The sequence below is a fragment of the Polyodon spathula genome, chromosome 22, assembly GCF_017654505.1.
Source record: "Polyodon spathula isolate WHYD16114869_AA chromosome 22, ASM1765450v1, whole genome shotgun sequence".
In the NCBI taxonomy this organism is placed as follows: Eukaryota; Metazoa; Chordata; class Actinopteri; order Acipenseriformes; family Polyodontidae; genus Polyodon; species Polyodon spathula.
This window is the reverse complement of record NC_054555.1, coordinates 29,268,303-29,294,919: the sequence shown is the minus strand read 5'-3', so window position 1 is coordinate 29,294,919 and position 26,617 is coordinate 29,268,303. Positions and strand designations below refer to the sequence as shown.

The 26,617-nt window shown below is 41.5% G+C and overlaps 2 protein-coding genes across 3 annotated transcripts in view; one reads left to right on the top strand and one right to left on the bottom strand.

The window, feature by feature from the left end:
- Positions 1-26,141, top strand: part of LOC121297078 (phosphatidylinositol 4-kinase alpha-like) — a 35,799-nt gene extending 9,658 nt beyond the window's left edge. Inside the window, exons 20-54 of the mRNA XM_041223087.1 lie at positions 4,608-4,716; positions 5,127-5,263; positions 5,517-5,650; positions 5,800-5,882; positions 6,712-6,821; positions 7,192-7,368; positions 7,686-7,769; positions 8,006-8,095; positions 8,402-8,521; positions 11,041-11,133; positions 11,237-11,393; positions 11,577-11,704; positions 12,322-12,480; positions 12,732-12,883; positions 13,015-13,122; positions 13,273-13,400; positions 13,841-13,999; positions 14,192-14,271; positions 14,354-14,553; positions 14,955-15,045; positions 16,610-16,777; positions 17,195-17,248; positions 17,413-17,533; positions 18,129-18,258; positions 19,270-19,340; positions 19,474-19,546; positions 19,736-19,806; positions 19,933-20,042; positions 20,582-20,686; positions 22,311-22,436; positions 22,821-22,941; positions 23,786-23,945; positions 24,542-24,631; positions 25,328-25,411; positions 25,883-26,141. Of these exons, the coding sequence (XP_041079021.1) occupies positions 4,608-4,716; positions 5,127-5,263; positions 5,517-5,650; positions 5,800-5,882; positions 6,712-6,821; positions 7,192-7,368; positions 7,686-7,769; positions 8,006-8,095; positions 8,402-8,521; positions 11,041-11,133; positions 11,237-11,393; positions 11,577-11,704; positions 12,322-12,480; positions 12,732-12,883; positions 13,015-13,122; positions 13,273-13,400; positions 13,841-13,999; positions 14,192-14,271; positions 14,354-14,553; positions 14,955-15,045; positions 16,610-16,777; positions 17,195-17,248; positions 17,413-17,533; positions 18,129-18,258; positions 19,270-19,340; positions 19,474-19,546; positions 19,736-19,806; positions 19,933-20,042; positions 20,582-20,686; positions 22,311-22,436; positions 22,821-22,941; positions 23,786-23,945; positions 24,542-24,631; positions 25,328-25,411; positions 25,883-25,934 (4,035 nt within the window). The 3' untranslated portion in view covers positions 25,935-26,141. The remainder of the gene's footprint in view (positions 1-4,607; positions 4,717-5,126; positions 5,264-5,516; positions 5,651-5,799; positions 5,883-6,711; positions 6,822-7,191; positions 7,369-7,685; positions 7,770-8,005; positions 8,096-8,401; positions 8,522-11,040; positions 11,134-11,236; positions 11,394-11,576; positions 11,705-12,321; positions 12,481-12,731; positions 12,884-13,014; positions 13,123-13,272; positions 13,401-13,840; positions 14,000-14,191; positions 14,272-14,353; positions 14,554-14,954; positions 15,046-16,609; positions 16,778-17,194; positions 17,249-17,412; positions 17,534-18,128; positions 18,259-19,269; positions 19,341-19,473; positions 19,547-19,735; positions 19,807-19,932; positions 20,043-20,581; positions 20,687-22,310; positions 22,437-22,820; positions 22,942-23,785; positions 23,946-24,541; positions 24,632-25,327; positions 25,412-25,882) is intronic.
- LOC121296807 (heparin cofactor 2-like) lies at positions 885-4,118 on the bottom strand. 2 transcript variants are annotated; one of them, XM_041222627.1, is made up of 5 exons: positions 4,016-4,118; positions 2,749-3,649; positions 2,108-2,381; positions 1,689-1,833; positions 885-1,511 (listed from the first exon to the last, which is right to left on the bottom strand). In XM_041222627.1, exons 2-5 carry the CDS (start codon positions 3,629-3,631, stop codon positions 1,320-1,322), a joined length of 1,494 nt encoding a protein of 497 aa, XP_041078561.1. In that variant the 5' UTR covers positions 3,632-3,649; positions 4,016-4,118; the 3' UTR covers positions 885-1,319. The 2 variants fall into 2 exon arrangements, with proteins under 2 accessions (XP_041078561.1, XP_041078562.1); XM_041222628.1 differs by lacking the exon at positions 4,016-4,118 and adding an exon at positions 3,870-3,958.
- Positions 26,142-26,617: the final 476 nt, after the last annotated feature.

Sequence of the window (26,617 nt, the reverse complement as noted above, 5' to 3'; positions counted from 1 at the left end):
GTGGAAAGAAACACATTATTTAGGGGAGCTGTGGCTGTAGCAAGCCACATGCATAGAGATTTAAAGTACAGTCGAGGACAGGATGTGATTCGGATCAGCAGCTTGACCTAGTAAAACCCCTTGTTGGTGAATGTTTTAAAGGTGTAGTGTCCCATACTGCTTTATAAAGAAACATTGTTACAGATTTTAAAAGGTTGTTAAATGACATTAAAATATCTCAGACTATTGAAAATTGTAAAACGGACACCAAAGAGTCTTTCCGTGCAAAACGGAAGGTCATTGTGGGATGCTGCACATAAAGCTGGAAATGCACACTATCTTCTTTCTGTGGATCACTTTCAGTTTCTATGAAATCCGTTGTAACACTAATTCCAGGCGTGTCCATTGTATTGAGTGCAGGGCCTGTACGAAAGCCAAGACCACCTGCATGTCGTCTCAGCCCTGCCTGAAAGATTTCTGTTGGATTTAGATCAGCTGCTGTTCTAGGCAATTGAAAAGTCCGCTTGAACATTAGACATTTGAACCTCAAAGGTCACACGTTTGATAAATGGCAAAGACCTTTGCATTGTTTTGCTGGTTAACAGGTACGTGCACGAAGATTTATATGATCTCTTCAGATTATTTGGGATTAGGATCAGCTAAATTGCTTACTGTTAAGCATCTATTTAAGTTCCCCTGTCATTAAGTTAATGTTTGATTTTTTTTAAACAAATATTTAAACAGCTTGCAAAACAAGATGTTGACATGCGATGCAGTTTGCCTGTCATTGACCCTGTCTGTGAGTGCACTGGTAAGGGGGATTTATAAGATCTTGTATCCACCATCCATTCATTAGTTGCTGTGTTCATTCAATATAAAACAAAACAAGGATAGACAGAAGCAAGTAAGCTTTAAACAAAAACTTGTTCGTTTGCATCTTTTACATACCGCAAAATGTGTACTAAAATGTAATTGCATATTGTACAAAATGCATCTGCAAAACCAGAATGCTGCATCAGTTTCCAGTATTTTCACTATCCGTGGAAAATTGGAAAATGCTGCAGCACGACATGTCTTTTACTAGTGGTGCGATAACCACTATAATTAAGGAGGTATGATTTTAACAAAAGATGCTGAAATCCTTTTCCTAGGTTGCAGCACATGGAAGAGCTTTTTTTAAAAGTATATTTTATTCCATTTCATAAAGTAAACCTAAAACAAAACAGACTAAAACTTCAGCACAAAACAATGCTAAAATAGCTCCGAGATATGTGTTCAGTCCAGGACCGAGATGGTTGCACCTCCACTTGCAGCACCGCGGTGTTCCTACTACGTAAGGGTCAGTCCTTTGCTGGGTTGGCCACTCTGCCCATGAAGAGCAGGCAGTTGGTGCGTTGCTCGTAGATGAGAAAGAGGAAGGGTCTGTCCACAATGAAACGGATCTGAGCAGAGAGCGGCATGAACCCTACTTTGGTCACAGCTGCTGCCTCAGTGCCTTCTTCATTCACAGTGATTGTACCTTGGTGGTTGAACTGTGAAGAAAGGATTTAATCAAATTCGAGGATGCATGCCTGTATTTATATACTGCAGAAGGCAGCGCTGAAGTGTTTTGCTTTTGTGTATTGGGTCTAGTCATACCCCGCAGGTGATGAAAATCACACTGATGGGTCTGGTTTTTAATTTACAGCCATGGCTGATGTTACACTTACCATGTCGATGGCTATTTTCTGGTCTGTCATTCCGGAGAAGTTTGCATTCCCCTCAAACAGGTCTGTGAGTCCCAGCTCCTTTAGGGATCCAATCAGGTTGTAATTCTTCTGCAGTTTAAATTTTGGGAAAACTACTTCTCGGGTTCTAACGGAACAGTGGAGAAAAGTGTGTTACTGTTAATTTAATAACTTACTTTTGGTCTCTTATCAGAGTGTTTTTTAACTTTGACCAATGACTTAAGTATACAGCCAACAGTGCCTGCTGTACGTTACTGAAACTTTGTATGACTGGACTAACAATTGAACACAATAGTGGGACACCCTTAGTTGTTAAATACAAACATCTGGTAATCCCCCAAAGTTAATGCAAGTTTCAATGCAGAACTGATTTTATTAATTTTATTTAAGAGAAAACATGCCTGTTTGTCATACTGTGCACCCATTTGCTGACCACCTCTGAGGACAGCTGTCGCTCCAAGCTCCTCATCCCGGAGAGCTTGCGCGGGATCACGATCAGCATGTAGATGTTGCCAACGTAGGGCAGCTGTAGAACGTCACACTCCAGGTCGTGATCGGCTGCCGCTAGAAAATTCCCTTTTGTCTGCATCATGGAGACCTTCACAGACTCCTTGTCGTTCAGACGGAAGTTACGGTGGTGTGTCAAATCTGCCGGAAATTTGTTTTCCCAAGTCCCTGTGAAAAGATATGTGTGTTATTTCAAGCAAATGGTTTATAGCCAAGAGGCTCTGGATTTGAACACCCCCCCCCCCCCCCCCCCCCCCCCCCCCTACTGACTCGCTATACAGCATTGGGCAAGAAACTGTACTACAAGATGTAAAGCTAACCTTCATCTTTCATCTACTTCATCTGTCTAGACCTTGCCTCTGTCTGATTACCCAGTTTGACCTTCCACAATGTAACGTCTTCCAAACACCAAATCAAATTCTACATTTTGTACAAAGCTATATTTTTTTTCATTATCATGTAGCTGTTAAGTCCGCGGCAGGTAATTATTCATCACGCTGTCCAAAGCTCTGCAGCATAAATGGTTTTGTGTCACCTTTAAAGTAGAGGCAGTTCAGTATCATCATTAGTGTGTCAGGATTGACAGTCTTCAGGGCTTCTTTAATCAGGTTTTTTGTAAGCTTTGATACACGTTGATTTGTTTTGACAAGGAAAGAAGGGTCCTTGAAGTCAACGGACTGGGCCTCGGCAAAGTAGTAGTTTTTAATATTATTTCTGAACGCGTCGACCAGGCTGTGCTGGCTTTCCACGTACAGGTCGTTCACCGAGCGCAGGGTGTAGCCGAAATTGCGTCGGAAAAGTCGATGGGTCAGTTTGCGGAAGAGGTTGTGGATGGTCGCGTCCTCGTATTTAGAGCTTGCGTTCACAAAGTCTTCAAAGCCCAGGGTGTTGAATATCTGTTGATGGGTTTGCTCCTTGGTCCCTAGATCAATCATGCCCATTATGGTGGAAATGCCCACCGGAGCTAACAGGATGTTATCGGACTGGTTGGCGCCGTTCCTCAGGCTCCTGTAGAGATTGAACCCGAAGTCGGCGTTGACAATGTTAAGACGCTGGATCCTGGATTTGCCTTGGAATAGCTTGTGCAGTTTGGCCCTCTTGATTTGTGGGTCCGTGGTCTCAATGACAACGTCCACATTGGTAGCCGGGCTTTCAATCTCGTCTATCATATCAATGTAATCGTCGTCTTCGGCAAGCAGCTTGTCGAAATCGATGTAGTCTTCTTCATCTAGCTCTTCGTCTAGCAGAGTGTTTGTCAGGGTGTTTTCTTTATGGTAGTCAGTTGGGATTTCTTCCAATGGTACAGGCTTGACATCTCCTAGTTCAGGTAAATCAAAGTGAAGACCCAGTTCTTTGACTCCACAGTGTGTGGGTGAAGGGAAGAGAGATGCCACAGCGACAACGACTAAGAACCACATCCTGGGAGACCCCTTCAACTGTTTGAAAAAAAATACAACATGCATTTATTTAGCTTTATCATACTGAGGTATATCATGAACATCAAGGATCCATGTACAACAAGGCAACTCAACATTGTAGCACATTTAAAAACAATTACATTAAATATATCTATCATTTTAAAAAGAAACAGTAACTAGTTTATCCGAGTATCTGTTTCTGTGGCTCGGTGTACACCAGAACAGGGTTGTACCATACCTTTTGCTCTGGTGCTGCACTGTGTTCGCTGTTGCAAGTTACAGTAGATGCTTTGGAAGTGCTGCATTGTTAATGAAAGCACTAGTTTTAGTGTTTTGAAAGTGTTGCTGAAAGCTTTCTCCCTGTAGAAATGTAAATGTTCTTACCAGTGTCCTCTGAAGCAGGCAGCTGATCTGAGTTCCACGCGGCACACGCAGGGTGAAGAGCTGTTTTTAAAAGTGTACTTTGATGTTCCTGTGGTATGTGCAAACCGGGGTAAACATTGTCTAGGTCAAACAACTGAGGAAACGGCCTTGTACCTCTCAAGCCGTTAACCCTTTGATGGACTGTCAGGCTGCTTCTTGAAAAACATGAAACAAAACAGACTGCCAGGTGGATGCCCAAAAGCACCTATCTACCTGTAATTTATTATCTGTTCCTTATAATCGGTCAGCCTTTTAATATGTACACCAAATACAAGCATAAGCCTGGCTTGTAAAACAGGTGTTACGTTTCTAAAGATCTCAAAAGAAAACGCATTGCTACCTTGTTGTTTTGCTCTCTAACAATCAATCTGAACTGTGATTTAGAGAAGGTGTTTAAACATTATAGTGCTGTCAATATGGCCTAGTTAGTGGAGTTTGGGAATAATGTAGTAGCTGTGTGTTTTTATTACGAAGGATTCCTTTCTGTTTGATGTGTTTAGCTTGAGTTGCTGTTTCACACTCCTCTCTCTCTCCTCTCCTCTCTCCCCGCTAGCTGACTCGGAGGCTGCACCCTATTAAAGAAGCCAAACCCAGGCTGCAGAAGCTCTTCCGTGATTTCTGGCTCTACTCTGTGGTGATGGGCTTTGCTGTGGAGGGCTCAGGTGGGAGCAAGGATTGCAAAGGACATGTTCATGCTAGAATCGCTGAATAATGTAGTTCAGTATGTTGATCCTGAATAACATGTCAGTTTATATCAATAATAGACATTCTTTTAGTTGCCGTTGATTCAGAAGTATTCTTGGTATCCAGAAGCTGAAAATCTTTTTTTTTTTTTTTTTTTTGGTGTTAAAATCATCAATATGTGGTGATCACATCATTTCCAGAGTTTTCACTTTTTCTATCTATTCCTTTGTGGGACGTTTTCTGAAAAATAGAAACTAAAATCAGATGACGCCAGATTAAAATTTGCTTAGACGACTGAACATTAAAATAACCCGTGCTTGAATGCACAGTCCTAGGGGACAGTGAAAGACGCAGTACGTGACTGATTGTTTTTCTGTTGACGCTGCAGGCCTGTGGCCAGAGGAGTGGTATGAAGGAGTGTGTGAGATTGCGTCCAAGTCTCCACTGCTGACCTTTCCAAGTGGAGAGCCGCTCCGCTCCGAGCTGCAGTACAACTCAGCCCTGAAGAACGACACGGTCACCCCTGTGAGAGCTCAGCCCATCCTTTTACTGCCGTGGCCCCGGCTAGATGCAAGCAGATAGATAGATAGAGCCAACTGATCAGACTGGAATATGTAGTACAGGAAAACAGTCAGGTGTTATCATGAACAGTGATAGATTTATATACTGAGCTGAAACTCCGTATACTCTTAATTTAGAACAGTATAAAATTGGAAAGCTGTGGGGTGTGGGTGTGTGTCATTGTTAATCTGAGAATATATCTTCCCCCCCCACGCAGGCTGAGCTGAATGAATTGAGGAGCACCATTATAAACCTGCTGGACCCCCCTCCTGAAGTAGCTGCTTTGATAAACAAACTGGACTTTGCCATGTCTACCTACCTGCTCTCTGTCTACAGGCTGGAGTATATGAGGTATATTCTGCACTTTTATAGATTTGTTTTTGTTTGCAGTTGAATACAAGTTTATGCAGTAGAACCAGGGCCAGTGAAATGCGCGTTGTTGGAACACACCTTTAGGTTTTGTTGGGGTCTCGGTTTACACATTGACATGTTTATTTCAGGGTGTTGCGCTCCATGGATCCAGACCGTTTCCAGGTCATGTTCCGCTATTTCGAGGACAAAGCAATTCAGAAAGACAAGTCAGGTAGATACAAACTCTATCTGTGTTTCATAGAAACCCAGCTGTGATTGTTTCATATTGCAAAGTGAATTCCATGTACAGCAAATCATTTTAAGTAAATATCAATGCTAATATAATCTGAGGACATGTATCGATAATCTTCTGTAAAACAGCTTGCACTGTGGTAAGATTACAGTAGCTGATTATTATTATTTTTTTTAAATCCATCTCATTATTTCAATATGAATGATGCAGTGTGTGATTGCAGTAGCTGATTATTATTATTTCAATGGGAATGATGCAGTGTGTGATTGCAGTAGCTGATTATTATTATTTCAATGGGAATGATGCAGTGTGTGATTGCAGTAGCTGATTATTATTATTTCAGTGGGAATGATGCAGTGTGTGATTGCAGTAGCTGATTATTATTATTTCAATGGGAATGATGCAGTGTGTGATTGCAGTAGCTGATTATTATTATTTCAATGGGAATGATGCAGTGTGTGATTGCAGTAGCTGATTATTATTATTTCAATGGGAATGATGCAGTGTGTGATTGCAGTAGCTGATTATTATTATTTCAATGGGAATGATGCAGTGTGTGATTGCAGTAGCTGATTATTATTATTTCAATAGGAATGATGCAGTGTGTGATTGCAGTAGCTGATTATTATTATTTCAATGGGAATGATGCAGTGTGTGATTGCAGTAGCTGATTATTATTATTTCAATGGGAATGATGCAGTGTGTGATTGCAGTAGCTGATTATTATTATTTCAGTGGGAATGATGCAGTGTGTGATTGCAGTAGCTGATTATTATTATTTTTTAAATCCATCTCATTATTTCAATAGGAATGATGCAGTGTGTGATTGCAGTTGCGGATAAGGTCTTTGAGGTTTTCCTGCAAATGATGGCTGACAAGGTTGGTGGCATTAGTAATACCAATATATCTGTGTTTGTTTGAAAAAGTTCAGTGGCATGAAAATGAGTTCAGTGGCATCACATGACGATTCTATAATCTCTCCCCCCCCCCCCCCCCCCCCCCCCCCCCCCCCCCCCACCCCCCCCCACCCACCCCACCGTACGGGTTTTGATTCTCGAGCTTGAAGAGGACCTCTCTCCGTGCGGGTCAAAAAACAACCAATAAAGATTGGTGGTAAGTGTTTTCAGGCCTCTCATCGACTGTTCAGGGCCAATGTCCACCGACCGTTATTTACATCTCTATTGCGTCCTGCTAATCCGACCCCGTCTATGCTCAAACACACCACCTCCACTTTACTACGAACGGGCAGTGTAAAATTTGACCCCAGGGGCCCCGTCATTTCAAAAAGAATTCCGTTGAAGAGGAGGCAAACGGAGCACGGAGAACAGCGTCCAAGGGAGTGCTAATCGACACCTCACCACCTGCATCAAAGAACTTTTGGTACGACCATGTAGGAGTCTGGAGCACGAGGGCAGGAGGGAGCGCGACCATGCACCATTGGAAACGACCCCTCTCCCTCAGCGCTGTACGTGTAACGCTTTGCACATCATCTGCATGCAAACAGTAAAGAACCTGTATTGCCAAACACATCTAATGCGCTGGATGTGAAATGTATTTCACCCACGAACTGCAAAAACACCCGGTACTAAAAGAAATGACCGCAAATTCAATGGCAAGAGTTCAGACTTGTAGCAAGAGGTCAGACTTGTATCTAGAGTCATTGTAGAGAGAGACGTGCAGTTAAAACCTTTTGTCCTTGACATATGTAAAGTTTCTTTTATGTGAACTGCAATGAACAGCAAACTGTTAAGTCATATCTTTTGTTTGTTTGTTTGTTGGTAGGATATTCACAAGGACCAGCCCTACTATGACATTCCAGACACTCCACACAGAATCACTGTTCCAGACACCTATGAAGCCAGAGAGGTAGACTTCCTCTCCCCAATCTTCCCCTTCACACCAGGGAAGGCAATAAGACTCCTATTGCATTGCATAGCAGTTTCACCCATTCTGCACTCCCTTTTGTGCAAGTTTTTAATGTTTTATTTTTCAGACTGTTACATTTCCAGGTTTCATTTGAGACCAGTAATGGGGTGTGAAAATGAGACACTATCACATATGTGAAAGTAATATTTCTTGTGCATGTTTCTCTCTTGTTCCAGAGCATAGTTAAAGATTTTGCAGCACGCTGTGGTGAGATTCTGAAGGAGGCAATGAAGTGGGCTCCGACTGTCACTAAATCACATCTTCAGGTTTGTGCTTCTGTTAGTTAAGCCCCATATTCGGGAGCAGGGACCGACCCATTTGCCAAATAAATATTATTTGTCTCCCTCTTGTGGACACAGAGTATATGTGCAGTAGGTTTCTTATAAGCTTGTGAACATTTTTCTCCCTGTTTTTTTATGGGTTTTAACATGGATTATTTAAACATCTCTGATTTTGTTTTAAAATATTTTTAGTTTGAATTAAAAAAAAAAAAAAAAAAATGATATTGACAACTTGTTCTCTGTGGTTTTTACATTCGGAGTTCAATAAAGATAATTTATTTCTTTGTTTAGGAATATTTAAATAAGCATCAGAACTGGGTGTCTGGTCTGTCCCAGCACACTGGCCTGGCCATGGCTACTGAGAGCATTCTGCACTTTGCTGGTCACAACAGGCAGAACACCACATTAGGGGTGAGTGGGGGATGCGGAGGGCTGGGGAAGCCCATGTGACTACAGACATTTCAACCCTGGTCCTCAGGTACCAGCAGCAGTCCAGCTTGTTGTTTTAAACATGCTTTGCTTTCCAGTGCGCACGTGACCGCTCTTACGGACAGAGCTAGAGTTTAGAACCAGACTGCAATAAAGAGAGCTGGCTGAAACAAAAACCTGGACCGTGTGTGTGTGTATTTTTTTTTTTTTTTTTTTTATGACAACCTTTATTACTTAGTGGTGGTAGTATGTTCAGTTTATATTACTGTTTGTGTGTTTAATATGACATTCTGACTGAGAAAACTGGAGTACAAATTGAAATACACAGCGGGATATGCAGCGCACCAGTGCAAATGTCACTGTGGCGGGCATGAGAAGGGTTTTACAATGGCAGTGGTATCTTTAGAACAGCGGCTTCATGAAGCTAAAGTATTCAATTCGGCTGCTGTTTCAATCAGTTCTATTGATCACCGGGTGAAGAAATGCAAAAGCTACTGTTAGCTTTGATCCAGTGCAACAGTCATTTTTGTCACAAGCGTGGTAAGCCTTGTTTGTCTTGTGTTTTAATGCAGAATGCAAACCTGTGCTTTGAAAAGGAATTTGGTTAGCTTGTCATTCCCATTAATATGATTGAAATATTTTCCAGAATGGTATCAATAACAAATACAGTTAGTAGTAATTCCTGGCAGTGTATTTATTCGTTCTTGTATAGGAGGATTTGTATTTCTTCATTCCAAGCTTTGTGCTTTTTATTTATTTGTTATGTGGCATGCATATTATACTTCCATGCTGCAGTATCCCTTCCATTGATAAAATTAAAACAAAGCCCAAAATAATAGGGTCAAAAATACACAAAAGTCAGTCTTAAACAGCAGCCTATTGTTTTATAATGAGAAAATAAAGCAAACATGTATTTGTTAATGCACACAGAGCCAGTTATGCTCTTGAAAATAAATATATGAAAATATTATAGATGATTAACAAGTAGACAAGGTTAGATAAGCGTTGATGGAAAATGTTCCAGTTAAATTAGAGATAGTCATACATATTGGTGTTAGTTCAAAAACTTGCTGAATTTGACTTTCATTTTTTTGCCTTTGGTATTTTGCTCTAGCTGTTTTTTTGTATTTCGTTTTTTAATAACATGCACATTTGAAATTCTGCATCTGGGGGAATCAAAGTACATTTTGCAGTTTTAATTTGGATTTGGTGGTCCTGTTTGACTGTTGTTTTTTCTGATGATTTGAAAGGCGTGGCGTGGGATGGAAGAAGGGTAGTGCATCTCTCAGCATCCCTGTTGCTTCACCATGTCCCATGTGTTTGATTTGAATCCAGTTGGGTTGCATGATGTCTGTGCACCCCGACACTGCTGCTGCTTCATGCTTTGAGTTCTCTTTCTCCCCATTGTTGACTCCCTTGATGATGTGACTGTGTTCCTGTTTTCCATGTGTCCCTGTTGCCCCTGCCCTGCAATGTGTGTTACCCTGCTGCAGCCAGACTCCCCTCAGGTTTGTCTTACCAGCACCATGGCTTCTGCTCACGCTGTCACAGTTTTATTAGATTGCTTTATCTATGTTAAAATAATTCTTTTTTTTTAATTATTCGTTTGACATCATTGTTTTGCCTTCTTATTCACAACTTCTGCCTTCATGTATTTATTGATTTAATTCAATTCTTTACAATGCTCCCCCATTATAAGGCGTCCCTTTTTATCGTTTGGAATGAGGTCTGGTCGTGGCTTTTATTTGTCCAGTAATTCCATTAGCAGTTGCATACTCATTTATTAAAATAAAAAACACCTTCAGTGATGATACTGAAAATAACCATGGCTCAATACTGCAGCATTATAAAGAGGGAGCACTGTGTGTGTGTGTGTGTTTGTAAGCTTGCTTGTACTTGATGTGATATCTTGAATTTCTTCAGTGTGTAGTTGTTTTTTTGTGTACTGTCCCGTGGGGTAAGATGCACTCTTTTCATGTACACTGTTTCATGGGTCACAGTCCTCGCTGTGTGGGGTACAAATCTAATCCCTTGGACTAATGTGATCACAATTGCCTTTTTAAATAAGTAATTGGATAATAAAATTGCTTTATCCATGTTCACGTTCTTTTAAATATGGTCTAATTGTAGCAGGCAGAAAAGGCAGGACTGTGTAGTGGTTAGAGCTGTGGTAGCCAGGAGAACTTTGTATACGGTTATCATGAGCAAGTAACATCCTTAACTGAGTCAGCTCCCCTAGTTGTTGTACAGGTAAGAACCTTACCATACAGTATGTGAGATGCGGTGTCTGTGGACTGCTCTGGGTAAGTACTATTAAGCTCTAGCTTCTCCAGTGTTGAACAATATCAGTTACATTTGAAGTGAGTTCTAGAACAGGAAACACTTGAAGGGAGTTCTAGAACAGGAGAGGAAGTGTTCTTTTTTAATGTGGGGAGGGACTGGATCACCTGTCTGTTACATGTACAGGCCATCCTCATTATTAACTGTTGATTTGCCTATAGACTACCCAGTTAACTGAAAGGCCCTCCTGTGTGAAGAAGGATTACTCAAACTTCATGGCTTCTCTGAACCTCCGGAACCGCTATGCAGGAGAGGTAAGCCGTTTGTTGCCTTCCATCCCAGACTCTTTATTGAGTTTAAAAAAACATTTTCTTGTACAATAGCAAAACCATATTATGGTTTGGCTGTGACTTGCAGGTTGCAGGGATGATCCAGTTCTCTGAAGCCACGGGAAGGACCTCGGACATCAACAAGCTAGCAATTAAACAGATGACTGACGCTCTAGATGCAGGGCAGCCTGAGGCTTACACACAGGCTATGTTCAAGCTCACCGCGCTTCTCATCAGCAGCAAAGGTAAACCCCGGGGAAAAACATCCTTTAGCACTGCAAGTGTCTGAAAAAAACTTGTTTTTTCTTTTCATAAAGAAACAACTTAATGTTTCTTGCTGGTTTCATAAAGTTTGCATGTGCATTAAAAAAGAACCATATTTATTTATTTATTTATTTATTGTATGTTTCGTTTTCATTTTCCTGCAGACTGCGACCCTCAGCTCCTGCATCACCTGTGCTGGGACCCTCTGAAGATGTTCACAGAGCATGGGATGGAGGCTGCCATAGCCTGCTGGGAGTGGCTCCTGGCTGCCAGGAACAGAGAGGAGGTTCCAGTACGTGTGTTCTGGAGTTCTGTCTTGGAAGTATCTAGTAACTGCAGTAGTGTGCCAATTTATTAGAACACCTCAAGATTGGTCATTTTATATCCTTTATTTTATTTGCATACTTGCATGAAAACCTCTGGGTGAGAGAATTACAATTCTAAGGTCAGTAATCGGTGATATAGAAGCAATAGGCACTTGTGTGAAAATGTTGTGAATTGCACTTGTGACCTATTAAAGTAGGCAATCACTAATTGGCCTATTTTGACAAAGATTTTCAGTTCCAGTGGGTTGATTTCATATGCACAACAAATCAAAATAACAAAAGCAGTGGGGTGTTGTAATAAATTTGCAGACTGCTGTACATTCAGAGGTGTTTGAGGCTTTCAGAAATAGAGAGAAATGCAGGCTTACAGATATAGGTGTTCAGAGGTTTAAAATGTCTGCTGGCTATATATTCAGAAACGCATTGCTAACTCGGCACTAGGAGATTTCGAATGTGGCAGTACAAACTTGTTCTTATTGTCCAGTTCTTCAGGCCTACAGATCATGAATCAGTTTATTTGTGTTACTTCTGGGAGTTTAGAACATGTTTCTCCAGCTCTATCCACTGTCTTTCTTCCTCTTAGTTTATGCGCGAGATGGCTGGAGCCTGGCAGATGACTGTGGAGCTGAAAATGGGCCTGTTCTCGGAAGCTCAGAAAGAGGCTGATCCCCTGGCCGCTTCTGAAGAGAGCCAGCCAGCCCCATGCCCTCCGGAGGTCACTCCACACTACATCTGGATTGATGTGAGTGCGCTACCTGACGGGTCAAATCCTGAAAAACTCATGCTTGAATCAGAACGCTCTGATCCAGTTTGACCCCTGTGTTTAAAAAGGAATCTTATCTTATCATGGTTCTGGTGTTTTATCGGGCTCGGACTGGTACTGTGTGGTCCTAGAGATGCGTTCCAGTCTGGTTCTGTGTTTCATTGTGGACTCTGTTATCATGTTCTTCCGTGTTTCACAATGGTAAAAGTGTTCTTTTGTTCCCTTTATAGTTCCTGGTGCAGCGCTTTGAAATTGCAAAGTACTGCAGTGCAGACCAGGTTGAAATATTTGCTACTCTGCTCCAGAGATCCTTCTCTCTCAATGTTGGGGGACCGAAAGGCACCATTAACCGCCACGTTGCCGCCATTGGACCACGTTTCAGGTGGGTTTTAGTGACGCTGTTCTAATAAGTGTGTCGTCGTTGTTTTGTTACTGTATTTATATTTAGCTTTTCGGCAATCCTGTACGCTTTGTAAATCATTTTGCTGCTGTTGTTTGTTCCTGCTCTTTCAGGTTGCTGACCCTTGGGCTTGCCCTCCTTCATTCGGACGTTGTCGCAAATGCAACGATTCGAAATGTGCTGAGAGAGAAGATCTACTCCACTGCGTTTGATTACTTTAGGTAGGTAAGAGCATAAGTGCTGGGGACACATCTAGGCTTTGTGGTTCATCTTACTGTGTTTTTATTTTAACATTCAGTGTCTTGCTACATTGGACTAGTACTTTGGACAAGTTTCTCATTTATCTTTTTTTTTTTTTTTTTTTTTTTTAGTGTCACGCCAAAGTTCCCCACCCAGGGAGAGAAGAGGCTGCGAGAGGATATCAGTATAATGATCAAGTTTTATGCCAGCATGCTGTCTGATAAGAAGTACCTTGCTGCAAGCCAGCTTGTACCACCTGGTGAGTTCATGCTATCAATAACTGAACAGCTGCTTCCTGACTGCTGTGGAACTGAATATCAATCTTCTTCAGTAGCTCTCGGGGTGTTGTGCTGCAGGTCTTGGATTTCTCTCTCTGACTGACAGGGGTCGTTTAAAAGATCAGTATGCAACATATTAAAAACATAAAGCAGCTAACATAACGTTTTTGTCTAGCCAGTTTGAATTGGAGACCATGGCCTAAATAAACCATCTTCACTGAGTGTACCTTTTATTTGTAATGGTACACTGTGGCTAAGAAATCATGAAGAGAGGCTCTGTGTTTTCTCTTAGTAGTGCAATCCAAATGTCATCTTGTTTCCAGGCTTGGATTGGGAATATCCATTGGTGTGACGTGATCTCGCAACACAGATGATTTGAGATCTTTCAGCCTTGGTGTTAAAACCGTTATTTTGCTTCTAGACAATCAGGATCCTTCTGTGAATAGCCTGTCCGTGATGACGCCGACGGATTCCAGGAATAATCTTGACGTGACAGTTGGGTCCCGACAGCAGACCACCCAGGGCTGGATAAACACCTACCCTCTTTCCAGTGGGATGTCCACCATCTCCAAGAAATCAGGTGGGGTGATACAGTGTAATGGAAAAGCTGCTGCCTGAAATGAATCTCTTTTAATAAGTGGTTCAGCAAGTCAGCCCTGGAGGGAAGCTGCAGCAGGATTAATAGTTCATTTAGATCCACTGCTGTTTTATGTAATTGAAATAGGTTTTTGTGTTCCTCTCACATTTTACTTTAGTTTTTTTTTTTCTCTAGGTTTGTCTAAGAAGAGTAACAGGGGAACCCAGTTGCACAAGTACTATATGAAACGCAGGACATTGCTGCTTGCTTTACTAGTAAGTGTTTTTTATTTTGTGCCCTGCTAGATCTCTCCCAGGGTCCGTTTTCTAACAGTATTTTTATGCTTTGCCTTACTAGGCCAGTGAGATTGAGCGCCTCACCACCTGGTATAACCCGCTGTCCACCCAGGAGCTGATAATCTCTACAGAGCAGTCTGTGGAGACCAGTATAGCCAACTGGAGGTCCAAGTACATCAGCCTGAGTGAGAAACAGTGGAAGGACAACGTGAACCTGGCCTGGAGCATCTCTCCCTACCTCGCGATCCACCTGCCAGACAGGTAGAGTGCGCTCACTCATGCCGTTATGCACCACAACACAGAGGTTTTTAGAGAAGCAACACAATTTGAGTATGCCTTACTGTGACAGCAAGTTCATTTGATTGCTCCTAAATGAATCGACAATGTGGATGTTTGAACTGAGTAGAACAGGTTATCCCACCACCCCTTAATTAAAAAATAAAGTTCATTAAAAATAATGAACTAAAGAGCCTGCCTGATTTTAATGGTGCTTGTTTTGTAGGTTGAGTTTTAGGGTTATGGTAGCAGTAAGTTCCAAAGTCCAAATCCCTGTATTTAAGTGCTTCGCTCAATAAAATATCCCACTCAAATAAAGGGTTACGTTACAGGTTAAAGTTGGTATAAGACTAGCTTTATTATTCTCTCTCTCTCTTTTTGTAAAGGTTTAAAAACACTGAATCTATCGGTTCTGAAGTGACCCGTTTGGTCCGCCTCGACCCAGGAGCTGTCAGTACTATACCAGAAGCAATCAAGGTGAGGAGAGGCGATGGTTATGGGTGATTTTTGGGCAACATGTTAGCTGCTGGATTAGCCAGTGGTGTACAGATGGTGGGAGTGCGCAACAAAATATCCAGCTATCAGAATCTGCTTTTCAATGGGCAGAACTGTTTAGGCAGCTGCTCTGGGTAAATCCAGCAATTAAACTATGCAGAGCTGTACTTCACTGCATTACTTATCTGTGGGTTACGTTAGACTGCAGAAATGTGATTTTTCAATTGTTTGTTAATATTTATGAACTGATGAACCTGTATGCGCTCTCAATGTAATGCTGTGTTCCACTTAACTCATCTGTATAAGGCCCAGTCTTGCTGGTTTACCCAAACAGCTGTTTTATAATGTGTTATTACTTCTGCTTCTCCAGATTAAGGCCTTGCTCTGCTGATCATTGTGATGGCTTGTGCATTTGGCAGGTGCTCATGTGTTTGTTCTGCCTGGTTTTAGTGTGTTTAACTTCAGGGATGCGGCTGGTCCCAGCTGAGACTTGATCTGTTTGCTGCCTAATTGAGCTGGATAGGGTCTAATTAGCTCCATTGCTTCTGTTCAGAATTCATTCACATCAACATATATAGTGGAGTGAATCAGCACTTTTGTCGTTAAGTGAGTTTTAAAAGTTTGTTTTCTGTGTAAAGGAAAACTGAGTAGGCAGCTTGGCGTTTTATACAGAATTTGGATAGGGTATGTAAATCAAATTAAAAACAATGTTAAAAACTGCTATAGCCCGCAGAGATCTGGATCGTGTTTCTACAGTGAAGTGGCTCAGGTGTGTTGATTGACCCTGGACCACACAGAGAGCCTGTGGTTAAGCAGGAATTTAAAACCAGAATACCTACCTTTCTTTCTGTAGCCCTCCTTTTGTGTGGGGTTTTCTTTGTTGCAAAGGTGGAGAATGTTGTGTGTGTGTGTGTGTAGACACCAGTAGCCTCTTTACACTTAGATATGAGTGATTTAATTAATTTGGGTATTTTTTTATGAGTTTTGTTACCTTACATCATTTACATTTTTTTGTATAAATGTGGCCTGACCTGCATTGGGACTTTGTCATGTTGAAGGAGCTTTTGTTAAAGCTCAAGCCTTGTTCACTCTTCCCGATCCCCTCACTAGCAGCTTCTATTGTCACCGGGCAGCTTGTAGTCAGGGTGGCACTTGATGACTGAGGCAGGGATTCCACTTGTGACGGCTCTAAAGAAAGGTCTCACAGAGGCTCTTTCTAATGCCCCTTTGCTGTCCCCGCGGCAGCTGTTACTTCTCGACGTCAAGCTTGCATGGGCCGTTTCTCAGAAAAGCCTTTAGACCTGATTCTAGAGCTTCCAATTGTAAACCAGAATCCTTTAGACCTGATTCTAGAGCTTCCAATAGTAAACCAGAATCCTTTAGACCTGATTCTAGAGCTTGCAATTGAAAATCAGGTTTCGGGGATTACATTGGAACCCCTGCTTCAGTATATCCGTGCAGGTTGAACATGAACTTATGTACTGGATTAACATGTAGTTGATCACATTGATAGGTTTCAAATTTTATTGTCGGATTCTTTCCATAGTACCTGGTAACGTGGCACACTATTGATGCCGATTCCCCTGAACTGAGCCATATTCTGTGCTGGGCACCAGCTGACCCTCCCACGGGCCTGTCCTATTTCTCCAGCATGTTTCCACCACATCCCCTCACCGCTCAGTACGGGGTTAAAGTCCTGAGGTCATTCCCTCCGGTAAGTGTTTCTCGTGCTGTTAAACTGGCTAGCCACTGGTGCTGGTGGAGGAGTCAGCCTATAAAGAAATGCAGTGCTCCCCCATTATAAGGCAGTCCTTTATACAGCAGAACCAATTGTAAAGCAGCTTTTCAGCTTTGAACACAAGTAACACAGTCTTACTAATCTTAGCTTTATAAATGGGAGAGCAGGGTGTAGACCCCTATACCTTTTGCACATCAAATAGAAATTGCTAATCGCACCCAGATTTGAATCCTGTGTTTGGACATACCAGTTCTTATTTGATAATTTTACATACAGCACAACTGAATCTCTATAGCACTAACAAGACAATAGCATGCTTTTTTACCATCTTGATAATGATGTGAAGATGTTATTCCTTCATAAAGCACAGTAATTATTATTTTTTTGATGCAGGATGCCATTCTGTTCTACATTCCTCAAATTGTCCAGGCACTTCGATATGACAAGGTAAGGGTGTACAGTTTAGGCAAGATTTAATGATCTTTGGTTCGTTAACAGTGTATGCATTAGAAGGTGGAAGATGGGTAACTGACCATCTGTCTTTGCATTCAATCTTTAAAAGAAGTCTTCCCATGCTAGTTCTCTGACTGCTGGTTTATTAATGCCTGCAGATGGGGTATGTTAGAGAGTATATCCTGTGGGCAGCAGCAAAGTCCCAGCTTCTGGCACACCAGTTCATCTGGAACATGAAAACCAACATCTACCTGGATGAGGAAGCACACCATAAAGATCGTAAGACAGTATCGCCTCGCTCTGTTAAACATCACAAACCGTCCTTAAGATGCACTCAAGTCATTCTGACTTATTACAGGTCGTAAATAGACGTGTTCTTGCCTTGTAAAACCTGGGCAATTACAAGAGATTCCTGCTCCTACACGGAATATAACATGTGTAATTACATGCTAACATCACAGCACACACCATTTCCATGTTATTACACATGTGTTTCACCAGTAGTTACCATGTAAGATCAGGAAACGTTGGTTGTTACCCAGTTATTGCCATGGTTTTGTATGCACGGTTTCTGGGTGTATGAATATAGTCGTGCAAATAGCCGTACAGGCATATACTTTGGTTTCTGTGAAAATGCAGTTTCTGCTTTGGTTTCATATACTGTATAAGTGCCCATGTCTGAGTATTTGCATCGCTTTACAGCAGCATGGCAAGTTGTATTAATGAAATGAATAAAGCCTTGTAGGTGGATTTCTAAAGGATGTTGCTGTTCTAACACAGTCAGGCATACAAGCACAACACAAGCTCCTGCCCCTATTTGCATGGCTACAGGGTGTGTGTGTTTCTCACTGCCTGCATTGTGATCCCTATCCAGCTGACATCGGAGATCTGCTGGAGCAGCTGGTGGAGGAGATCACAGGCTCGCTGTCTGGACCTGCCAAGGACTTCTACCAGAGGGAGTTCGACTTCTTCAACAAGATCACCAATATCTCTGCTATTATAAAGTACGATCCCTTCTAGCACTACATCAGAGGGAGGGGGTGGAGCATGAACCAGGACCTGCTTTCAAACTGTGTACGAGATGAAACTGAATACATCTCTGGCACAGACAATACGATCAAACTCTGGCATTGTGTAACTTGGCTTCTACTAAGCAATAGAAAAACGAATACCCTTTTAACCATCTGGCTAGGGTTACACACATAACCTGGACCCTCTAAACACTGCCCAGATTCATGCAGAGCTGTTTTTAACATTGCCAGTTTTGCCTGTATGTAAAATAATAAAAAAGCACACTTGAATGATGCAAGCTGTGTTTAGAATTGGTACCAGCTCACTGCTGTGTGATTAGAGATGTCTTGACAAGGCTGATTAAGGCAGCATATGAGATGCTTTTGAGCTTCTTAACCAGCTCCCACTGGTGTAATTACCATGCCATTTGCCTCATTAGAACAATAATATGGGGGTATTAGAAGCATTCTTGTGGAAACCATCAAACCAAACCTCAAGACAGTGGAGCTGTTCCAGTTCACTCCCTGAGTTTCACAGCATTAGGTTATTCCTCAGACTTATCTGTTCATGTTTTGTTCCATTTTATTTTGCCTAACCCCATTATATGCACGTGTGAAACAGCAGTATACACAATCCTCTGCAAATATTATGATAATGCATTCAACAGACTGCTGGTATGAGCCTAAACTAGCCTCAGATGTCTTCTTGAGATGCATCCTTCTATGTGATCTCACAGGTGTAAGCCAGCTGTGTCTAATGGACCAGCATGGAAGTGAATGACAGTTTAATAGTGCTCATAATACTGTGTGTTTTTATTACTCCTTGCAATGTATCCAGCACACTCAAAGGTTCTGATTGTACAGCGGTGACATTGATGAGATCAGAATTCTGTGCTATATGTGTGGTGTGGCAGCAGATGTCTTTTGCTGTATTCAGGCAGTGCAGCTGAAGGGTTGTGCTTTCGTGACTGCACACTGATGTCTTGCAGTGTTCTTTTCTTGTAGACCTACCCCTAAAGGTGAGGAGAGAAAGAAAGCTTGCTTGAGAGCTCTGTCTGAGATTAAAGTACAGCCTGGTAAGAACACCTTTTAAAATCAGTTTTAAACATGCAGATTGTGAACAAAGCATCACAATATGTATTACTTGAGTTCTTAAGCGCACTTGTAAATCACTGAATCATTTTTTTGTATTTTTTTTTTTTTTTCTAGGCTGTTACCTGCCCAGTAATCCTGAAGCCATAGTTTTAGACATTGACTACAAATCAGGAACACCTATGCAAAGGTAGAGAATGGGAAGTGCTGTATGATAAAATGTAATACTCTGTGTGGCAGGCATCTTCATGTGTAAGGCACGTTCTCTTGTGCAGTTTGTGTGTGTGAGAGAGAGAGAGAGGGGGCTACAACCAGATCGCTGGCTTCTCCAAGAATGCTCTTGCTATTATTTATTTGTTTATTTTGTATTATCTTCCAGTGCGGCAAAAGCTCCATACTTGGCTAAATTCAAGGTGAAAAGGTGTGGTGTTAGTGAACTGGAGAAAGAAGGTTAGTAAGCCTGTTCTATAATGCTTCCTTGAGTTGCAGAAATGAGTTGCTGGTTCAGTTTCATTAGTGTTGAAACTATGTTCCCATCAGCCCACTCCATGTGTCTATTCTTTTCTAATAATGCAGGGCTGCGCTGCCGCTCTGATTCTATTGATGAGGCCGATGAGAACGGAGAAGGGGCAAGGAAAATCTGCTGGCAGGCAGCCATCTTCAAAGTGGGCGATGACTGTAGACAGGTACAGACGCTTTTTGGAGCACTTGTGTCATCAAAGTCAACACGCTCTTGTGATTTTGATAATTAAAAACCTTCTTAATGCTTATGTTTAGTGCAACTGCGCCACCCATTTCAAAACCTGCTCTCACGCGAGTGGGTAAAACTATCAAGCTGTCTGTACTTAAATTCTGTTACGCTAGATGTATATTGAATGCGGTCTGAAGTGGAACCTGTGCATAGTGCACTTTGGGGAGGAATATGGGGAATTCCAGCAAAGATTAAATAGTTATTGTTGATTGAAGTTTTGGAACATAAATGAGACCTTTTGAAAGTCAAGTCAATGACGTTTTTTTTTTTTTTTTTTATACCTGAATGCAAAAGTTTAAGAAAAGGCAGTATATATTAAACTTTTAATGCTCTGTCGTCAATTTTGAGCATCAATCATTTCTGCTGATGCCTTCATCAGACGTGTTTGTTCGATGACGTGAAAGCTGTTGGCGGTACAGGTGTGGTCTGTTTTTGGGCTTGACAGTAAATCTTTCTTTTTGCCTCATTCTGTAGGACATGTTAGCACTGCAGATCATTGGACTCTTCAAGAACATATTCCAGCTGGTCGGGCTGGACCTGTTTGTGTTCCCCTACAGAGTGGTGTCAACAGCTCCAGGGGTGAGGAGGACAGCGATACTGCGCGATACTGCGCGATACTGCACGATACTGCGCGATACTGCGCGATACTGCGAGTACAGCGCATGCAGTATCAGTTGCAGTAACCTGCTCTAGTAGATTACGAACGTATCTTCACAATCACAAATGGGTTTAATCCTTTCCCTGATCAGTTATATTCACTATCAGTCACACCTTTTAATAGAGGTCCATTTGATCTAAACTTCATCAGATACTACATACATACAAACCCAGCTCCATTGCTGTCCACTGTACTTTTATTGCATTTAGTAATGCTAATGAGGGGATCAATAAGTCGTCCATGGGGGTTAACACCGGTGGGTTTAGTGTAGTTTTAAGGCAGGCTGTATTTAGACCCTGCTGTCTTTTCAAAGCTACCTGCACATGTGTTTTTCGACAGCACAAAATGGTTTCTGCCTGGTTTTTGCATCAGCTTGGGAAAGGAAGGTGGGAGCACAGGATCCAGAATATTTCTTCATAGTTTTTAACTTGTTGTTAAAATGTTTATATGGAAGGGGATGCAGCGTCGAAGAGGAGTTTGGTTCAAACGGGAGTGATATGTCTCTGAATTGTTCTTAACATAACCCACAAGTGTATTGCATAACGACATCTTTTACATGGATTGTGACTTTCTTTGTTGTTATGGAATGTTTACAAAGGCAAGTAACTAGTACGACAAAGACTGCTGTTTCTGACATGACAAGTGTGTTCACAAAGTCATTTAGTAAACTATCTAATAGATTTCGACTTGTGTTCAAGTATATATGATGACACTACTCGGAAAAGTCAAATGTTTCCATGTTTGTAATATAAAATTAACCCCTTCCCTGACTAGTGTCTGGGCAAACCATACCTACTGTTCTGTAACTATTGAACACAGTCAAACAAGCTGTTTCAGTGTCTGACCAGTTTTCTCCCCCATGCATAGTTCAGTGATTCACCAGATGTTTAAACTCTGTTGGGAAATATATAACAGGAAGCCAAGTCCCCTTTTCTAAATTAGAAACACATGAAATGATTAGAGAGGAGGTTTAGAAATAACATTTAATGGTAGGGCTGGAGCATTTTGTCTCCTAAACAAGCTGCAGAGAACACAGAATGCCAGGCATTTAGATGCGGAAAAACAGTTAAATGCCTGGATGGATGCATTGTACAGCACAAGAGCAGTGAACAGTAAGAATGCAGCTGCGAGGTTATTTCAGTTAGAGTTGCTGCAGTGAGTGTGACAGGGACATGTTTAGAAGTAAAGATTTCATCTCCTGGTAGTTTGTGCAGGGAGCTACAGGTAAGCAGATCTTTTTTTTTTTCAAGGAACCCCTGGTTATGCATTCATAATTAATGGTCATTTTAAATAATTGATTCTCTAATTGTATGCAGCATATCCTTCTCAGACTACCTGGAATGCGTTTAAATAAAATACAAATATGAAATTGTTTTTTTTCCCCCACTCTTGGGGGATAAGTCTACGGTGCCTTGCATTGCTTCCAAACTTAATTACCTGTGTGTGCTTTTGATATGTTAAATGTGGATGGTGCCTCTGTGGGTGTAATGGTGTAGACTGCCCTGTGTGTACTAGCTCTCTCTCTTGATTCTTCTCTTTTAACAGTGTGGGGTTATTGAATGCATTCCTGACTGCAAGTCTCGTGATCAGCTGGGGCGACAGACAGATTTTGGAATGTATGATTATTTCAGGAACCAGTATGGAGATGAGTCTACACTTGCCTTCCAGAAGGTAAATGTGAAGGAATGTACGTCTGCTGCTGGTTTCACTGCCCGCGGTTAGCATACAGCTTTCACTCTGCAGCTCACAATGTTTAAATACTCCCAAAACAAGGGAACTGTACACACTCCAAAAATAAACACTTAGACTGTACATGTGTTTTAATATATTGATGCATGTAATTGTTTATTTATTTGTATTAGTAACCCTCTAACTGTTAACATGTTGAGTCATGATGATGTAGGTCCCTGTTTTTAATCCGATGATGAACAGCATGGTCCCCCTCTCAAGCTGAGCTGTCTGTGTGTATCAGCAGCAGGGAGTGTGTAGCAGCTGTGCGCCGTGCTGGGCTGGCTTGCTTCCTCACCTGCTCTGCGGCCCCTTTGTTTCTCACAGGCGCGATACAACTTCATCCGCAGCATGGCTGCCTACAGCCTCCTCCTCTTCCTGCTGCAGATCAAAGACCGGCACAATGGAAACATCATGCTGGATAGCAAAGGGCACCTCATTCACATTGGTAAGAACTAAGTGCTGCTGGGCTAAACCCCCCCCCCCCCCCCCCATTCTCAGTTAGGATCTGTTTCTCTCTCTTTGTCCAAAGGACCCCCCAGTAAAACAAATCTCTCCTCGTTTTAACATTGATGCTGCCTCATTACATACCGTGAAAAATAACTGAACATCTGCTACATCAGTATGGTAAGCATACCATGAGCCATCTGCTTTATGAGCTGCATTACCTCACAGTGTTGGCTGGTTGGTTAATTGGTTGGTTATCATGGCAATAATGAAAATACATTCTACCCTTTTATTTAACTGAAATTCACATGGTGCTGTGCCATGCTTAAACAGCCTTTTGCATTTTGAGGTTTTTTTTGTTTTGTTTTTACCCAGTTGTGAGTTCTTGCGTATTTTCTTTGACTCCCATCTGACCTTGTTTAGTCTGGTGAAGCAAACTTCCTTTATAAGGCAAGGGGATTGGAAAAGGGAAGAAGTGAGTCAGTGGGGAGCTCAGAGGAGAAGAGAACAATGTGAAGCTGGACTACATGTTGCATGGCATGAAGCCTTCACTTAGCTCCATGGGTTTGTTCCCTCTGAAGAGAGACGATGGCTGTTTAATTAGAACAGCCTGCCAAAAGTGTTACCACTACCGTCTGCAAAAAATAAAAAATAAAAAGAGAACTTAGTCCCTGTGGCTTCAGCTTTTGGATCCAGTGGACCATAATGGCTGCCCTTTTATTGATTAAATAAATAAATAAATACCTCTCCCTCATTCTTTTTTGTCAGGGCCTGCTCATGGTAAACCCTGGAATGATTTGAATGTTTCTTTTTCATTGCTCTTGTTTTCTTGGTGGCCCGTGCAGACTTTGGCTTCATGTTTGAAAGCTCTCCCGGTGGTAACCTAGGCTGGGAGCCTGATATCAAGCTGACCGATGAGATGGTGATGATTATGGGAGGGAAGATGGAGGCCACGCCCTTCAAGTGGTTCATGGAGATGTGTGTCAGGGGATACCTGGCTGTCAGGTGAGACTGGAGCTCACTGTATTGAATCCTAGTGTAACCAGTTTAAGGATTTTATTGGCTGCTCAAACAGTCGCTTCTGTAATATAATGTTATAGTCCCTAAGACACACAAGGCATCGAGCTGCGATACTTGGCTTAAAAAAACAAGCAATCAGCTACGCCTACAAACTACACTGGCTGCTGTTTATTCTGCATTTATTTATCATCCATTCTTCAGCCAAGGAGTGCAAGATGTGTTTCAGTGGAAAATACATAGTGTATGCAGTAAAGTAATAGTAAAATGTATATTATAAAAAGTCTTTCAGCGCTCTACCCTTTCTGAAAACCTGGCACTCAGTCCCAGCTCTGTAAAGGTGTGATTCCCAGGAAAGCCTTTCTTTCACTACAGGTGTGTAGTTTTGAAAACTGCACTTAACCCCAATAATGACCCTAATTCAATTCTAGTATGTGTCTAGAATGTGAATGCAAAGCCAATTATTGTGAAAGGTGTGAAAGCAGCTGAGACCTTCTGTTTTCACCTTGCAGCTGGGTGTGTGAATTGTGGGACAGCGTTATTAACAGCTCTGATCTGATCTGTGACTCTCTCTCGCCCTGCAGACCTTACATGGATGCCGTTGTCTCCTTGGTAACCCTAATGCTGGACACTGGTCTGCCATGCTTCCGCGGACAGACTATTAAGCTGCTGAAGTAAGTTTTTTGGAAACGTGCAACACGCTGCAGCTGTTCAAATATTAAAATGCTGCAATTAGCCAAAATGGCATCTAAACTCCTCAGGATCTGTCTTATCAGGGCAGTCTAAGTCAATACAAACATGGAACTGGAGTTTAGTAAATCAGAGGTTTAAAAGGAGGCAATGATAGATGGCAGTTTCTGTACTGTGATAGGACCAAGCTTTTATTTCTGTTTGGGTCTGTTATTTATTTATTTCCTGTTTAACGTTTAACCACGCAAATAGTAGTGCAGTCCAGTAATCTCATGTGCCCCTGTTGGATCCACACCCCGCTGTCTTGCTTTTGCACAGAACAGAGGCTTAGCATTATTTACCCAGAGCCCACTGTCTTGCTTTTACACAGAATAGAGGTTTAGCATTATTTACCCAGAGCCCACTGTCTTGCTTTTGCACAGAATAGAGGGTTTAGCATTATTTACCTAGAGCCCACTGTCTTTCTGATGCACAGAATAGAGGCTTAGCATTATTTACCCAGAGCCCACTGTCTTGCTGATGCACACTAGAGAGCTGATTACCACATGGGCTTAGCATTAGTTACCTCGTTCACTGACATTCATTCTCGTTCTTTGGAATCAAGTGTTCTGTTAAGTGTAGAAGGTGTTGCTGTGAATAATAATACATTCAAATACAAGGCGATGTTTGTTCATTTACAGGCAAAGGTTCAATCCCAATGTAAGCGAGAAAGAAGCAGCAAACTATATAATCAAGGTTATTCAGAACTGCTTCCTCAGCAACAGGTTTGTTTACTTGCACAATATTTTTTTTGCACAATATTTAACACAGATTGAGTGTTGTCCACTCAGTCACGTGAAAAGCATTTAATAAATAAAGCTTGGTATGAAATTTGATCAAATGCGACACTGATTGTGTTCTTTTTTAATCAGTCTGGTTGAGTAATTATTTCACAGACAGACCATTGCAAAGCTTTTTTTGTGAAGTAAATGTTTTGTTACCTGTTTTAACCTTTCAATGCTAAGTAACTGTAAAGAACAAGAACTCCACGATGAAATAGGTGTGGTGGCATGCAAATGTTCAACACTATATGTGCATACAATGTTGTTTTACCTTAGTAATAATATGAAAACTCTTTGGTCTTGAGTAATCTTTTCTAGACCTCTGTACTGCACTGCACTGTTCAAAGAGATCTAGTCACATTGCTTGTTACATTATATAATCTAAAGAATAACATTGTGTTCTTCTTTTTATAGGAGCAAAACCTATGACATGATCCAGTATTACCAGAACCAGATCCCTTACTAACACTGAACCTTTTGCAAAAAAAAAAAAAAAACGAAACAAACCCCCGTCTATCTGTTTTGTGGAAATCATAGCTGTTCCTTCTAATTTATGTGCACTTTAAAGAAAAGTTTACTGTAATCAGTCTGCATGTGCTGTGTCTGGGCAATTCAGAGATTATTCCTGCCACTTAGAAGTTTGATCTTGAAACATTCTTGTCTCTGTTGAAAAGCCAAGAATTAGGTGGGGATAGTTTATATAAGTTGCCCAAAAATGTAGTAGTTTTACTTGGACCTGGCTGTACCAGTACCTTTGTTTCCTGAACTTTGCAACAGTCCTACTTTATACAAAATGTTTTCCAGCAAACATGATGTAGGAATTGTACATGATGATCTGTAGAGTGAAATATGTGTAATGTAAATGGGAGTTAAGCGCCTCACTGTAGCTGACCTCTGTTGCTAGTGTGAGTTATTTAATAACAGGAAGATCATCTGTATGTGCTACTTGACTTTATAATGTTCTCTTGGGTGTTCATATGATTGTATTTAATCTAATAAAATCAATACATTATAAAGTACATGTGTACTGTTTGCTTTAAATGTCTCATTGGTAACCCTGGCGCTACTGCTGGATGCAGGTCTGACTTGCTTTCACGAACAGTCCATTAAACTTCTGAAGGAAGTGATTCGGAAACTTGCAACTTGCTC